The 15,383-nt window shown below is 51.6% G+C and overlaps 2 protein-coding genes across 2 annotated transcripts; both read right to left on the bottom strand.

Moving 5' to 3' along the window:
- Window positions 1-707: 707 nt before the first annotated feature.
- On the bottom strand, window positions 708-1,942 carry LOC123146939 (transcription factor MYB44). Its single transcript, XM_044566200.1, has one exon. It carries the CDS (start codon window positions 1,805-1,807, stop codon window positions 932-934), a length of 876 nt encoding a protein of 291 aa, XP_044422135.1. The 5' UTR covers window positions 1,808-1,942; the 3' UTR covers window positions 708-931.
- A 6,198-nt stretch (window positions 1,943-8,140) lies between these two features.
- LOC123146938 (transcription factor MYB44-like) lies at window positions 8,141-9,316 on the bottom strand. Its single transcript, XM_044566198.1, has one exon. It carries the CDS (start codon window positions 9,228-9,230, stop codon window positions 8,337-8,339), a length of 894 nt encoding a protein of 297 aa, XP_044422133.1. The 5' UTR covers window positions 9,231-9,316; the 3' UTR covers window positions 8,141-8,336.
- Window positions 9,317-15,383: the final 6,067 nt, after the last annotated feature.

The following is a 15,383-nucleotide window of genomic DNA, read 5'->3' as shown; positions in this document are numbered from 1 at the left end:
TTCCGGATCACTCTTTTAAGACCAAATCTGTGGGGGGGGGGGGGAATCAATGTTTGATAACACAAGACACATTTGTGGAAAGGAATCAATGTCAAATGCATCATGGATACATTCTTAAATTCTTTGATTTAAGATTTGTTAGCTCTTGATATCTTATTATGGTTGCCAATATATCCATTTACAGATCACTCTGGAAAACATTTTTTGTTGGGAGAAAAAAGTAAAGAAATAAAAGGAGAGTCATTTGCCGGTAAAAAAGAAGTCACAGGCAGCCTGTTGTGCAAGAAAATTTTGAATATGTATGCAAGATATAATTAATGTTAAATTACAAAAATATATATGCCATCATTGCAATGCACGGGTAATTAACTAGCATCAGTGGTAGGTTACTTGAAGTGTCAGTATTATGTTTCGGTATAATAGTTTAGCTGAATCCAACATGATGTTCATCTTCTGAATCATGATTTATTTTTCATACATACATGAGGGCCTTTTGCTGAAAATTTGTTTTGGTTACCATTTTGTCTGATTGTTCAACTTCTCCATCCTAGAGCACATAGGTTTTCGTCGCGCCCCTTGCACGCTTGATGCTACTATGCATCTCCTTGCATCAGATGCAAAAGGAGGGATTTTTTTTTTTTTGCTTCAGATCCATACGTACGGGTATTCGGTATTCGTAGGAATACAAATGTGACACGAGTGAGCTCTGACTTAGACACATGCATGTTTCTTTCCATTTCATTTGTATATACAGAAAGAAAGAAGCAAAGCGATAGCTTAAGCTTAGCTTGGCTCTGCCTAGTCTTCTTTCTCCCATTGCTAATTCAGTTCAGACTTCAGACTACAGATCCTAACGAAATGAAGCATGACCACTGAGAAAATGGCGGCTGTCCTAGCTGATTGATCGACCGGATGGATGGATTGATCTTGGTCACTGCGTCCTCGCGACCCCACCGGCCCGCTCCGCCGCAGCACGCATGACGCCGTCTACCACCTGCGGCATGGACGGCAGGTTGGCACCGCAGCCGACGCCGGAGATGTACCTCCGCACCTCGTCCCGGATCATCTCCTGCATCACCGCCGCGAACTCGGGGCTGAACGGATACGACGTCGGCGCCGGAGGGGGCGGCGGCGACGGCGGGGATGGAGACGGCTGGTGGAAGTGGCTGTGGGAGCTGTCGTGATGGAACCCCTGGACCTCTGTGGCCGTGCCGGGGAGGGAGAGGGAGAGCGAGGTGAGCGGGTCCTCCGCCTCCTCCCGCTCCACCTCATGCCGCCGGCTCATGGCGCAGTCCGCGGGCTCGAACCCTCCGGCCCGCGCCACCGGGCGGTAAACCTGGCCGAGCCCGAACACACTTCCATGGCTGACGTCGCTGCGGTCCGAACCGGAGCCGGACCCCGACCCAGATCCAGACGTGCTCTCCGGCGTGACGCTGGCGCGCTTGCACGGCCGCTCCTCCTCTGCAACGCCGACATCGGCGAGCCTGCGCTTGAGGGAGCAGTTCCAGTGGTTCTTGACGGCGTTGTCGGTGCGGCCGCGGAGCAAGCGCGCGATGGCGGCCCAGCGGTTGCCGAGCCTAGCGTGGGCACGCGCGATGGCGGCGTCCTCCTCGGCCGTGAACGGCCTGCGCTCCACGCCTGGGGACAGCTGGTTGCACCAGCGCAGGCGGCACGACTTGCCGGACCTGCCGGGCACCCCGCGGCCGATGGCCGTCCAGTTGCGCGCGCCGTGGCGCTCCACCAGCAGCCGCAGCGCGCCGTCCTCCTCCGGGCTCCACGGGCCTCTGATCCGGTCGCACCCCTCCATCGCGATGGATCGATCTGGCTAGCTGGTTTGATGATGCTACGACGGGGAGGATCGATGAACTGGGATGGGAGAGTGATTGATTCGTCGTGGGTGGCGGCGAGCGGTGGTGGTGGTTGTCGGGGGGGAGGAGATGGGAGCGTGGTATTTGTAGCCGGGGACAGCCGGTGATGTGGCCGGCAGCAACAGCTGGCCGCACGAGGCCACATCCAACTGCAACTGCAACTGCATGCACGTACGCATCGGAGACGAAACCTCCTGCCTGGTTCGGTCCAATCCTACCAGCGGCGCTTGTCGTTTTCGCAGGCTGGATGCCATGTGGGGCCGGATCGAGGAGGGCCCGCTTCTTGGTTTTAGTTTTGGCCACCGTGGATTTCATTCAAATTTTGAACCGTGGTAGAGTAGCGTCCTTTGTGTTGGTTTGTTTTCTAGTAGTACTAGCACAAGAGTGCTGCTATGCACACGATACTCTTGAACGATTCTTGGACGATAATGCAAATCAGACCATCTATATAAAGGACTAGGTGCAACACAGCCAGTGGATTAAACATATCGTCTCTGAATCGTCCAGCAGTATCGTCTGTGAAGTAGTTTCGCTAGCACAATGCCCCTACGGAGCCATAAAAACGACGATGGGAAACTACTAGCTTAGGAAATCATCAAAAGATGATCTCTTAAATCTATGGAGTGTAAATAGAACAAAAGGTCATGTTGTAGTCACTGATGATTTGTAAGTGCCTATTGTAGGAATGTAGGTCCTCTACAAGATTTACATTGAGATAACATTTTAAATTTTTTAAACATCGGCGAATGGACGAGTAATTTGAATGCATAAGATCGTGGATTTGGTAGGAGGACAACGTCTATTACCACGTTGAAATTGCAATGTGTTCGGTCTCTTCTACTATCCTATAGAACTAGAAGAATTGATTTGGTAGAGAAATTAAAATAAACACCATGATTTTGAATTGGAATCGTATGTATTTATAATATATGTTTTATATGAGTGTTATGCTCACATTAGGGTAGCACTGTATTTGTTTATCTGGGATCGGATAGGTCAGACAATAATAATACTTGTTTGTTATATCTTTTGAAATGTTGCTAGTCTAAGCAGGAAAGATACGAGGGGCAAGGGGGGGGGAGTTTGGAGAAGATGAATGAATACGCAAATATGATCTCTATTCTCCTCGTTTCGACTCGTATTTTTTGAAATTTAGAGCAGCTACAACTGGAATGTGGTAATTTGAGTCCCTATATGATTGCAGACAGCGTCCGATCAGCCCTCAAATGTCTGTGTTCATAGCTGCCCCTCAATATTAAACTCTCCAAATTCATGCAACATGGAAATAGATCCACATATACATAGTACTCCCTTCGTCCCACAATATGAGATGTTTTTGCAAGTTGTTTTAGCTTGTAAAAATGTCTTACATTATAAGTTGCGGGAGTACAATTTATGGAAACCGAACAAAGCAAGTTCAACATGAAACTAGCCATAGATTGTTCTGTAGGAAAATACGATCTAGAACTACTCCCTCCATTTCCAAATATAAGTCTCTTTAGAGATTTCAATACAAACTACATACAAGGGAGTAAATACTAGTGCACAGGTGTCGATGTGGTAAGTGAGGTGTCATTGTCGATTGGGGAGGATGAGGGGAACCCACTAAGGTATAGGGCTGCGTGGGCCTTCTCTTTGGGGAGGCACACGGCTTTCACGGTGTTGGTCACCGAGCAAGCCATTCCAACTCCTCGATGCGAAGCCATAGTGCCTTGGCATTTCTGCGGCAACGGCGAGCGTCCATCTTCGTCGAGGTCAAGGTTCAATGGATGGCCTCTCGGAGTAGGTCTCCCTCCAAGTTGGGAGGACGGCTTGATGGTCATTTACTGGCTAGATCCGACCTCTACAGCTCTCTTGGTTGCTTGTTGTCGTGTGCAACGACCTGCACTTGCTTTCGATTGGAGGGGTATTGGAGAGTCTGAACGTTTTGGACTGGACGTACGGTGTTTGTTTTGGTTGCATTTTTGTGATGGAACAATGACCGGATTGTCGGCCACGGCGTTTAGGGCATCTTCAAGGCGGACCTGCAAATCGCCCGTATCCGTTCGGATCACGCTGTTCGAACCGCCGACGCCATTCAACGCAGGCCTGTATCGGTCCGTAGGGCATTCCAGACGCATTTTCTCCCGCAAACCGGAGACAAACATGGGAAGTTTTGCGGGAGTCCAGGCACCAGACACGTAGGACTCCGACACCCTTAGCCCACCCAAAACCCCTTCCGGACCCCGCGCGTCCATCCTCCTTATTTTTCTTCTTCTTCCTTCTTTCTCTCTTGCCTTCGGCACCGCTCCACCACCCTGGCCTCGCGCCACACCATGCCGAAACTCTACGTCTAGCAGGGCTTCATCCCACTACTCCTTCGTCACCGTTCAAGCACTGTCCTCCGACCGCCCCGCCAGTTACCATCCGCTCCTTCTATACTCATCATGCCCGACAATGGTTCGATGAATCGCCGGAGCTAAAAATACTTTTGTCAGCACCATCCCTAACCCAATTTTGGCCGGAAAAAGGCTCACTTTGCCCAAAGACAAGAAGTAGTTAGAAAGAATATCCAAAGGGCATCTGGTGTTCTGGATGATCGTTATGCAGTTGTTCGTGGACTTGCTAAACAATGGGATCTGGAGATCTTATGGGAGGTGATGACATGTTGTGTGATCATGCATAACATGATCGTCGAGGATGAGGGTGAGGATGTTGCCGCAGCTCTAGAATTTGAGAACATGGGTGATCCTATCCAACTTCCTGACAGGAATCCGTACATATTGGAAGAGTTTTTTTTGAATGCATCAACAAATTCGGTATCGACCAACTCACGAGCGGCTGGAGGAAGAGTTGATTGAGCATTAGTAGATGGTTAAAGATGAAAAAGATGTTGGAGGATATTTCAGCTTTTTAAAATTTTAGCTACTGTTGCATGCGGCTATTTAAAATTCTGCATCCTATGTATACGGCTATTTGATCGTGCGGGCAAAAAGTAAAATAAAATTTCAAATGTATGCGGCTACGACTGGATGGCGGCTTCCCGCATCCTTGTTCGTGGACGGATGCGGAAGGAAATTTACGGGTCGCGGTAAGAAATGCCCTTAATGAGAAATTGATTGGTACGATTTTATGTGCTTTCGCTGGGGAGAGGAAGAAATCATGACTGCAACTGAGTTTAGACAACGCCTTTACATTGTCCAGGCGTGGACATTGTCAAGGTCGATATAAAGGATGTGTATATTTGGACGACCATATAGACAAGCTGTTGGACGCCTGTTTTGGGATCACGTCGTAGAAAACGAGTATAGACATCCATATAGAGAAGCTATTGGAGATGCTCTTACTTGTCACGTTCACGTGTCACCTCTCACTCACCTCACCTGTAGGAGCCAACCGAAGCTGTACACAGACCAGAAGCTCGGCGGATGGGATGCTTCCTTGGCGGGACGTGGCCATCTCGCCGGAAGCGACGGTGCCGATGGGCTCACGGAGCGGGCCGGGGACGTGGCCACGCGGGTCTCGAGGCCAGGCTGGCCCAGGTTGGGGCGGCCCCCCGTCCCACCGACAGGTACCGGCGGGTACGCTACGTACGTACTGCCCCAGCTCCCAACCGCAACCGCCGTTGGCAACCAACGAACCAGAGCACGCTCCGGCGGACGGACGTCTTGGATCCGCGCGCGGCGGGGAGGGACGGAGGCAGCTTCGTCGCAGCTTCCTCGGACGGTCCCGTCGCTTAAACATAAAACGACGAGATCTTTGCCCACTCGATCTCCTTCAACCGCTGGTACGTATGATCTAGATGGCCACGATCGCGCTGTCATGTCCGTGCAGGTGCGTCGATCGCATGGCGGTGGAGTGGACTCGAAACCAACCAGCGTAGCGTAGGTACGTTGGGCGACCCGACCCGACCTAGGCGGCGCCCGATGGATGCATGTGGGAGATCCATGCATGCCCCCTTGACCATCCATCCTCCAACTCCATCTCGCCACACACGCCGTACACGGTGATGCATGCACAACCGCACCGTACAGCCGCGGGTACGTGCCCCACTGCCGACGCCCCCTCCGTGCCCATGACGGGTGGGTCCACCCGCACGTTCGTCCGTCGAGCTCCTCGGTCCGCGCGGACAGGCTGGAGCGCAGTGTTCCAAGACCAGGCGCGCGGCTTCCTTGGCGGGACGCGGACATCTCACCGGAAGCAACGGTGGCGATGGGTTCTCGCGGCCAGGCTGGCCGAAGTTGGGGCGGCGCCCCGTCCCACCGACCGTACGCTGCTACGCTACGTGTACGTACTGCCCTACCAGGTCCCAACCGCAACCGCCGCCGCCAAACGAACCAACCACAGCGCGCGCCACCAGTGAGGCTGCTCGCAATGGACTGGTACTTAGATGGGGTGCTAAGCATATTAAATAACTTAGCAATCAAACTCCTCAATGCATAGGTGCTTAGCTTCTTGTAGCTAAACTTCCTTCATTTAATGATTTGGCTACTAAACTCTCTCATGCATTGGTGAGTTTGCCTTATTTAAACGTTTTGCCTAGGTTTACGCGCTTGGCATTGGTTCTTTCTGGGGTCACCAAACCCACCTCTCTCCTCTTAATTGCCTTGCCACATCAGATTTTTTGTCTACATGACATGTTTAGCACCCGTACAAGATGGAGCATTGGGAGGGGCCTGATGAGTCCATGGCGGACGGGCGTCTTGAATTTGGATCCGCGCGCTGCGGGGAGGTGGATGCAGCTTCGTGGCAGCTTCGTCGGACGGTCCGGTCCGTCTGTTTTTAGTTTGCATAAACAAAACCGAGAAGATCTTTGCCCGCTCGATCTCCTTCAACAACTGCCGCTGGTATGATCCAGCAACGCCACGGTCGCGCTGTCATGTCCGTGCAGGTGCATCCATCGCACCCGCCCGCCCGTGCAATGGGATATTCGTCGCCCTGTCAGACCCGCACGACCGCACGAGGCGCCCGTTGTGGCGCGCGTCATCAGTGGTGATGCTCTTGAGCTCTTCTCACGCGCGGAAAGGGAATGCGTGGCCTGTTCTGGAAATGTACGGTGGACCGGGCGGGCAAAGATGAACCTCAATGTATCCCAAACTTTAGTAAAAGTTAGTGTCCCAAATATAATAAAAGTTATGTCGAGATTCTTAGACCGCCGAACGACTACTACCGCCGTTAGAACGAGCCGTCGACATGCCGCTATCGTTGTTCCCATTCCGCAACCGCCTAACATTAACGATGACAACCTGAAAGTCTTCATGCACGTGCCCCAAAAGATCAGTGCCCTAGAGCCGCCGTCCTAGTTGAACCCCTCGAATTAATCTAAAGTGATTGACACAATATCGCAATGTCACGCACGTAGGGTGAGAAACACTAACCTCGCTGCCCAGATGTTTTTCTACTCTTTTTATTTTAAGTACATGCAGATTTTTTCAATACACTTGAACATTTGTCCTATATACGTTGAACTTTTTTCGAACACAATGTTTTGATTTTTTGGTCTAGATATTAAAGATTTGAAATACACATCGAATATTGTGTGAATGATAGGAAACATTTTTTAAATTATGTGAACATTTTTTTACATTGTATTAACATTTTAAAAAAATGACATGAACACATTTCGGAAATATGTGAACACTTTTTAAAATGGTATAAAAGTTCTTTTAACTATGCGTGCATTTTTTAAATGTCACAAACACATTTGTTTTCAAATGCGCGAACACTTTTGAAAATGGTTTAAAACTCCTTTTAACTATGCAAAGTTTTTTGAAATTGTCACAAACACATTTTGTTTAAATGCGTGAACACTTTTTAAAATTGTAGGAAACATCTCTTTTCTCTAAATTACCTGAATATTCTTTCACATTTAATGAACCTTTTTTTATATGACTAAAACATATTTCTAAATGGACAAACATTTTTTTAAGTAGTATGAACATTTTTTTAAATGTGATGAACATATTATTGAAACATGTGAATATATTTTAATTGTCATTAATATTTTTTTGAATGGGCGATGAACTTTTTTGACACTGCATGAACATTTCTTAAACAGCCGACGAACTTTTTTTAAATTGCAAACAATCTTTGAATTTCACGAATGCTTCTTGAATTCGTGTGTTTGTAGTTCACTAACTTTTGGGAATTCTTGAATATTTCTTACACTTGCAAATATTTAAGAATTAATGAACATTTTTTGAAATTCACGTCCAGAACTTTTTTCAGCTTGTGCCCATTTTTGCTTTCGGAGGAAAACAAATTTGACATGAGTGAGCTCAAAGTTGGAGACATATGCAAGTTTCTTTCCATTTCATTTGTTTGTATGTACAGAAAGAAGCAGATCGTCAGCTTTGCCTAGTTCTTCTTTCTCCAATTGCTAATTCTAAATTCAGTTCAGACTCGGCTGTCGTAGAGTGATTGGTCGAGTCGAGCCAGCCAGGCATTGCTGCCGATTTACTCGACCCGATCGAATCGATTGATCATCGGTCACCGCATCCTCGAGACCCCGCCGGCGCGCTCCGCTGCGGCACGCATCACGCCATCCACCAGTTGCGGCATGGACGGCAGGTTGGAGCCGCAGCTGACGCCGGAGATGTACCTGCGCACCTCGTCACGGATCATCTCCTGCATCGCGGCGGCGAAAGCGGGGGAGAACGGGTACGACGACGCCGGCGGCGCAGTGGTGGACGCCGTAGCGGGCGGCGGCGACGGGGAGGGAGACGGCTGGTGGAAATGGCTGTGGGAGCTGTCGTGGTGGAACCCATGGGCATCTGTGCCGGGGAGGGAGAGCGAGAGCGACGTGAATGGGTCCTCCTGCTCCTCCTCGTGTCGCTGGCTCATGGCGCAGTCCGCCGGCTCGAACCCGCCGGCCCGCGCCACCGGCCGGTAAACCTGGCCAAGCCCGAAGGCACCGCCATGGCTGAGGTCGCTGCGGTCCGACCCAGAGCCAGACCCCGACCCCGATCCGGAGGTGCTCTCGGGCGTGACGCTGGCGCGCTTGCACGGCCGCTCGTCCAGATCACCCTCGGTGACCCCGTCAGCACCAAGGTCGCCGAGCCTGCGCTTGAGGGAGCAGTTCCAGTGGTTCTTGACGGCGTTGTCGGTGCGGCCGCGGAGGAGGCGCGCGATGGCGGCCCATCGGTTGCCGATCCGGACGTGGGCGCGGGCGATGACGGTGTCCTCCTCGGCCGTGAAGGGCCTGCGCTCCACCCCGGGCGAGAGCTGGTTGCACCACCGCAGGCGGCAGGACTTGCCGGAGCGGCCGGGCACCCCGCGGCCGATGGCCGTCCAGTTGCGCGCGCCGTGGAGCTCCACCAGCCGCCGCAGCGCGCCGTCCTCCTCCGGGCTCCACGGGCCCCTGATCCGGTCACACCCCTCCATCTAGTACGAGCCTACGACGGAATGGGATCACGGGAAGACGATTGATTCTTGTGGGTGGCGGCGAGCGGTGGTGGTGGTGGTGGTTGTCGGGGGAAGGAGATGGGAGCGTGGTATTTGTAGCCGGACACGGCCGGTGATGTGGGCGGCAGCAACAGCTGGCCGCACGAGGCCCCATCCAACTGCATGCATGCACGCAACGGCACCGGAAACGAAACCTCCTGCCTCGTCCGGTCCTATTCCTATCCCACCCGCGGCGCTTGTCGTTTCCCCTGGCTGGATGCCATGTGGGGCCGCGTCTCACTGGCCCCATGTGCAGGCTAGACAGCGGTGGCATATTTTGTTTAAACCATTTTCAAATTTTGAACCCTAGCGTCGTTTCGGTTGGTTTGTTTGCGAGTGTGCTGTCGTTTCAGTTCCGGAAGTGAAAGCGCAGCACAGAGTGTTTGTTCGTCCTCGCTCTGGTACTTCGACCGAATTTTTTTATCGGCAGGGATTTTTTCAAAAAGAAAATTAACAACACACCTGGACGGACCATATTTTTATAAAAGACGAAAATAAGTTATATGAAGAAAGCCCTTGTTGCCAACAACAAGTGCAGTGCACACTCCACTCCACACCGAGGCAAGTTCGTAGACAAGCCAACACCCATCATGTCAGTCTGATGACAAGCCACCACACCCATTACAGCCACAATACAAGGGGCCTATCCTAAGCTAAAAGAAAAAGCAGTGTCTCGACCAACACCTGCCGCCTCCGAAGACAACACATCAAGATAGACTTCACTCGCCAACACGCCATCCACCCCATGAATGCTTAAAAGAGACTGGCGAGTACGTGGCGAAACTTGGATGGTCACGAGAAAGGCATCATCTTGGACGCACCAGCGATGACTTACATATATCCCTTGAAGATCAACCTGGACAGCAACGGCCACCGAAGGAACGCAACGCAGGACCTGCAACTCATGTGTCCATGCACGATAGTCCCAACAAAGGAGCGACGCCGAGAACGCCCAAACACAACTGTGAGGACGGAGATGTCGCGAACATAGCTTTTGCCGGGAGACCACACCCAAACACAACCGTGAGGACGGAGATGTCGACACACCTCGGCGATATTGTTTAAACCATTTTTAAAATTTGAACCATAGCGTTGTTTTGGTTTGTTTGTTTGCGAGTTTGTCGTTGGAGAGGTTGTTAGGAAAGTGAGAGCCCGACACAGAGAGTGTTTGTTCATCCTTGCTCCTCTACTTCGATTGATCTTTTGTTTGATCGAAAGGTGTTTCCCCCAATCTCATTTTATTATACGAGGGCACGAGGCAAGCAAAACACATGACTGTTCACAGTGCTCGTGGTAAGCTAAAGTAGCTGAGTTAGATAAGAACTGCCACCCAAACTGGCAGAAGATCAAACAACATCAAGACAAACAAAGAATGTAACCAACAAGAGCTATCATATTAAATAATCGTCAACTGTCAGCTGGAATAGGCGTTCAGATAGATGCCTTGCCGAGAGATTTTGTCCGCCCCTTCATCTCCCAGCGATCCTCAAAACCTCTCCTCTTCGTTGATCCAGAAGCAGCAAGCATTCCCTCAGCAAAACCGACTGCATATCCATACACATAATCTTCCAATGATGAAGCACTTCGGTTACTTTTGCTACAAGAATCCGAATTTCCTTCCAAACACTCCTCGAAGACAAAGATCATTGTGCATCGTCCATAAGTTCATAGTATAAACCGGTCCATCACCCCCGTTTGGCACAAAAATATGATTCTTTCTTCTGTGTTGACTGGCCATAACATGAAAATAAACACTGTGACCATACCGTCAAGGTCCCTAGCGGCAGGACTCTCAATTTTAATGAAAAGCTACTGACCCCGCGATCGTTTTAATTTTTGGGCAGTAGGCCATGGGGCCATACCGCCAATGACCCTGGTGGTCTACCGCTGAGGCCCGTTACGGTAGCCATTTATCTACGCCAGCAAGCGCCGAGACAGCGCAAACATGTTGACCTGCTTCCTACCGCCATTGACCACGACAGTAGGTAGTGGTACCTTATCGCCAGGGACAACGACTGTAGCAAAAATGTCAAATCCGTTTATTTCCCAAACACGGTCAAATGATACTCCCTCCTGTCCTTTTTAGTCTGCGTATAAGTTTTATCCAAAGTTAAAATATCTCTACCTTTACCAAACTTATAGAGAAAGGTATCAACATTCACAATGCCAAACCCACCTTTTTAGATTCATTACGAAATATAGTTTTATAGTATATATATATTTAGTATTGTATATGTCAATATCTTTTAATAAAAGTTTTGGTTAAAAAAATTAAAGTTTGACTTAAGACAAATCTAATACGTGGAGTAAAATGGTCAGGAGAAAGTTGTATACCTAGGCACGAAGGGCAGGAGTGTGATTTTTGCGTCGACGGGACCGAGCGACCGAGCGAGCCATGCATACCTCGTTTCGTTTGGAGCCACCAAGTTGGACCGAGTTTGTTGTGGGGTTTCGATCCGTATCGCACTTGTCTTGTCGATAGGCCAGCACCACCGGTGTGGTAGCTGAATCAAACTGCCACCAGTGGATGGACAGGACGGGAGTGATCGAGCCATGCATGCATATCTCGATCTCGTTTGGTTTGTAGCTAACTTGGACGGAGATTTGTTGGTATTTCGTTGTTTTGCGGCTCTGGTTGGATGGACAGACACGACAGGAGCAGGGGCCGGTGGAGTGGAGCGGACTCGAAACCAGTCGGTGACTTTGGGTGACCCGAGCTAGCCAGCGCCGATCCATGCCCCCCTTGACCTTGATCGAATCGAGGCCGTCCATCCGCGCGCAACCCTCCAGCCGACTCGCGCGGGCTCCCTCCACCACCTCGCCATACCCGATGATGCATGCACTAGTGTAGCGTACAGCGGGTACTCATGCTCCCTTCTCCCACCCCACTGCCGACGCCCGCTCGTGCCCATGACGGGTGGGCCCGCCCGCACGTTCGTCCGTCACGGCCAGAGCGAGCGGGGGAGGCGGGACGTGGCCGCGCGGGGCTCGAGGCCAGGCTGGCCGAGGTTGGGGCGGTCCCCAGGCCCACCGACAGGTACAAGCGGGTACGATACGTACTACCGGCCCGACTCCCAACCGCCGTTGCCACCTCCACGAGTCCACGTCTGGATCCGCGCGCGGCGGGGAGGGGGGACGCAGCTTCGTCGCAGCTTCCTCGGACGGTCGCTTGGATTTGTTTTGCTTAAACAAAACAGAGGAGATCTTTGCCCGCTCTGCGATTCAACCGCTGGTACGATCCAGCCAGCCACGATCGCGCTGTCATGTCCGTGCGTCCATGCGCGGCCGCATCGATCGCACCCGCCCCCCGTGCAATAGGATATTCGGCGCCGTGTCAGACCCGCACGGGGCACGAGGCCGCCGTCGTGGCGCGCGTCATCACTGGTCACGCTAGCTCGTCAACTTTTTACCTCTGCACGGACCCATCTCTCTTTTCTCAGCGGTTTGCATCCTCATCTGTCGAGTAAATTGCATAGAAGTACCATAATTGGGGCATTGGAAGCAGATTGGCATCAAGTTTGGTAATTTTTACATGTCAGTACCAAGTCTGGGGCTATACGTTACAAAAAGGTCTAAATCGCGTATAAACGCGTATTGACAGTGTATCTGACCGGCGGGGCCCGCCTGTCAGCTGCCGACGTGGCATTTTTTTTGCAGAAAACCCCCCGCACCTCCTTCGTCCTCACGCACGGCGGCGCTCGATCTGGATCGAGGGGAGGAGAGCACGGCGGAGACCCCAGCGCTGGCCGACCGGCCGCATCACCGACAGCGAGAAGAGATCCCGCCGCGCTCGTCCTCGAATGAGTCACCAGGGAGGACTCGCGAGCCCAAGCGCCTCGGCACGGCCAGAGCGGCTGCTCGACGGTGGGCTCACCAGCGGGACGCCGAGTGGCAAGGGAGCCGCGTCCCGTGGAGGACAGCATGCACGGGTATCCCGGCAGCAAGAAGGCGAGCGCGTGGCTGGCGGCGAGGATCTCCTCCTCGTCGGCCTCATCCCAGGGGGCGGACTCGAGGTAGTCGGCGCAGGCGGCGGCGGTGCGGGCGCAGCCGAGGTGCGCGGCGGCCTCGAGCAGGGCGAGCGCGCTGCTGAATCCGAAGCGAGAGACGGGGTCGGCGGCCTCAAGCAGGATCTGGCACGTCGGCCAGGCGTCGGAGAGGCGGTCGGCGAAGTAGCCGCTCCCGGCGGCGAGCACGCCGGAGTGGCAGTAGAGCCATTCGTCCCGGCCCGAGTCCGGCATCCGCAGTCGCACCACCACGTCGCTCGTCGCCCTGTCGGCGATCTTGGGCCGCGAGCAGAGGCCGCGGCGGCGCGAGCAGGGGCAGCTCCGACGCGAGCGGGGGCGGCGGTGATGCGAGAGGAGCTCGGGCTCGAGGGGATCCTCCCCTCGATCCAGACCAGGCGCCGCCCCGCATGAGGACGAAGGAGGTGCGGGGGGTTTTCTGCAAAAAAATGCCACGTCGGCAGCTGACAGGCGGGCCCCGCCGGTCAGATACACTGTCAATACGCGTTTATACGCGATTTAGACCTTTTTGTAACGTATAGCCCCAGACTTGGTACTGACATGTAAAAATTACCAAACTTGGTACCAATCTGCTTCCAATGCCCCAATTGTGGTACTTCTGTGCAATTTACTCTCATCTGTGTGTCTGAGCTGAGCTTCAGGTCGCCCGTTCGTGACGTGTGGCGACGGACGCGCTCGTTCGTTTCGACTAGGGGGGGGAGAGGCGAGGGAAAAGACGGGATGGTAGGGCGGCCACGACCCGGCCCAGACCCGCTTTCCCTTTTCAACAGGCCATCGATACACGGCCTACTCTGTGAGGCCAACTCCACCGCACGACTCTAAATCTATATCCATTTTATCCAGATTTTATCCGTACGGGGTAGAAATAAGGAGAACAAACAACGGACAGAGACCGCACAAACTCGCTGCACGCAGTGCTACTACCCCATTTTCACCCCATACGTCGTGGTCGTGGGTGCACATGGTGAGCCAGGTACAGAAAAGGAGAGAGTGACATGTGGGGTCGAGGCGGACACAGGCGGACGACGAGGACGCAAAGGCGTCCGCTTTCTGTCCGCTTTGCCCCCAAACCGAGAGCAACTTTGGTCTGGAAATGAGGCAAAAGCAGACATGGGCCGGACAAAATGTTCGTATGCTCTCATGCGTTGGGTCGTTTGATTTGTCCGTTTTATTTTAAACAGACACAAACGGATCATTTAGGATAGAAATGGGTCACGCGATGAAGTTTGGCCTTATGCATGCATAAGCGGCCCATTTCCACCACCCATCACGTGCTCACGGGATGACCCACACCTCATACGGAAATCCAATGAAGGTTGTACCACTCACGGCGTGTTTACCTCTAGAAAATGCTAGTACTACGAGGAATGGTAAGGATTTGCCTTCCATGTATTAGAGCTACACCGGTCAGGTGGGGCCGGGATATGGCGTGGCGGACTTGCAGTTTGATGAGGCGACGCCTGCTTCTGCGTCATTTGGCTAACTGGCCACGGCAAATCCTAAACACTAAACCCTAATTTTCTTTTTTTTTTGTATGACGGGTCACCAGCTCCCCGAAAAGGAAATGGGAAGCGCGCTGCAACGTGGATGGACTGGGCGATCGTGTGGCCGAGCGTCCTTTTCCGGCAAATGCGGACGGGTGTGAGAATGACTGTTTTACGCTTGTTGCATCAAATGGAAAGCAAATGGCACGAGGGCGTTGGGCCGGCCTATTCATGAGGGCATAGGGCGAGCATTTTTCCTAGTATTCTAATGCTTTTTAGTAGTTTTTTTGTCTTTTTGTCGAGGTTATTTGCTTGGTTTTTAACAAAAACATCAAAACAAACTATTCTTTCTAAAATTGAAATTTATAAAAATGTTAGCAATTTTCTACTTTTTGTAAGAATATTTTCAAAATATATCTGAACATTGTTCAGAAGCACTTTATGTAAAAAAATAGATTATTGTTCTATTTTTCTTAATAGTTTATAATTTAGAATTTTTATAATCTTTGAAACTTTTTTTAAATTACAATAAAAGTTTTGCACACGAGCACCTTTGAAAATGTTTTTTTTATTTTGAATATTCTTTC

This window comes from Triticum aestivum, chromosome 7A (genome assembly GCF_018294505.1).
Source record: "Triticum aestivum cultivar Chinese Spring chromosome 7A, IWGSC CS RefSeq v2.1, whole genome shotgun sequence".
Taxonomy (NCBI): Eukaryota; Viridiplantae; Streptophyta; class Magnoliopsida; order Poales; family Poaceae; genus Triticum; species Triticum aestivum.
This window is presented reverse-complemented; position numbering and strand designations above follow the sequence as displayed.

Excerpts from the sequence above, each read along its gene's own strand:
- LOC123146939 (XM_044566200.1), bottom strand. The coding sequence starts at position 1,807 with ATGGAGGGGTGCGACCGGATCAGAGGCCCGTGGAGCCCGGAGGAGGAC.
- LOC123146938 (XM_044566198.1), bottom strand. The coding sequence starts at position 9,230 with ATGGAGGGGTGTGACCGGATCAGGGGCCCGTGGAGCCCGGAGGAGGAC.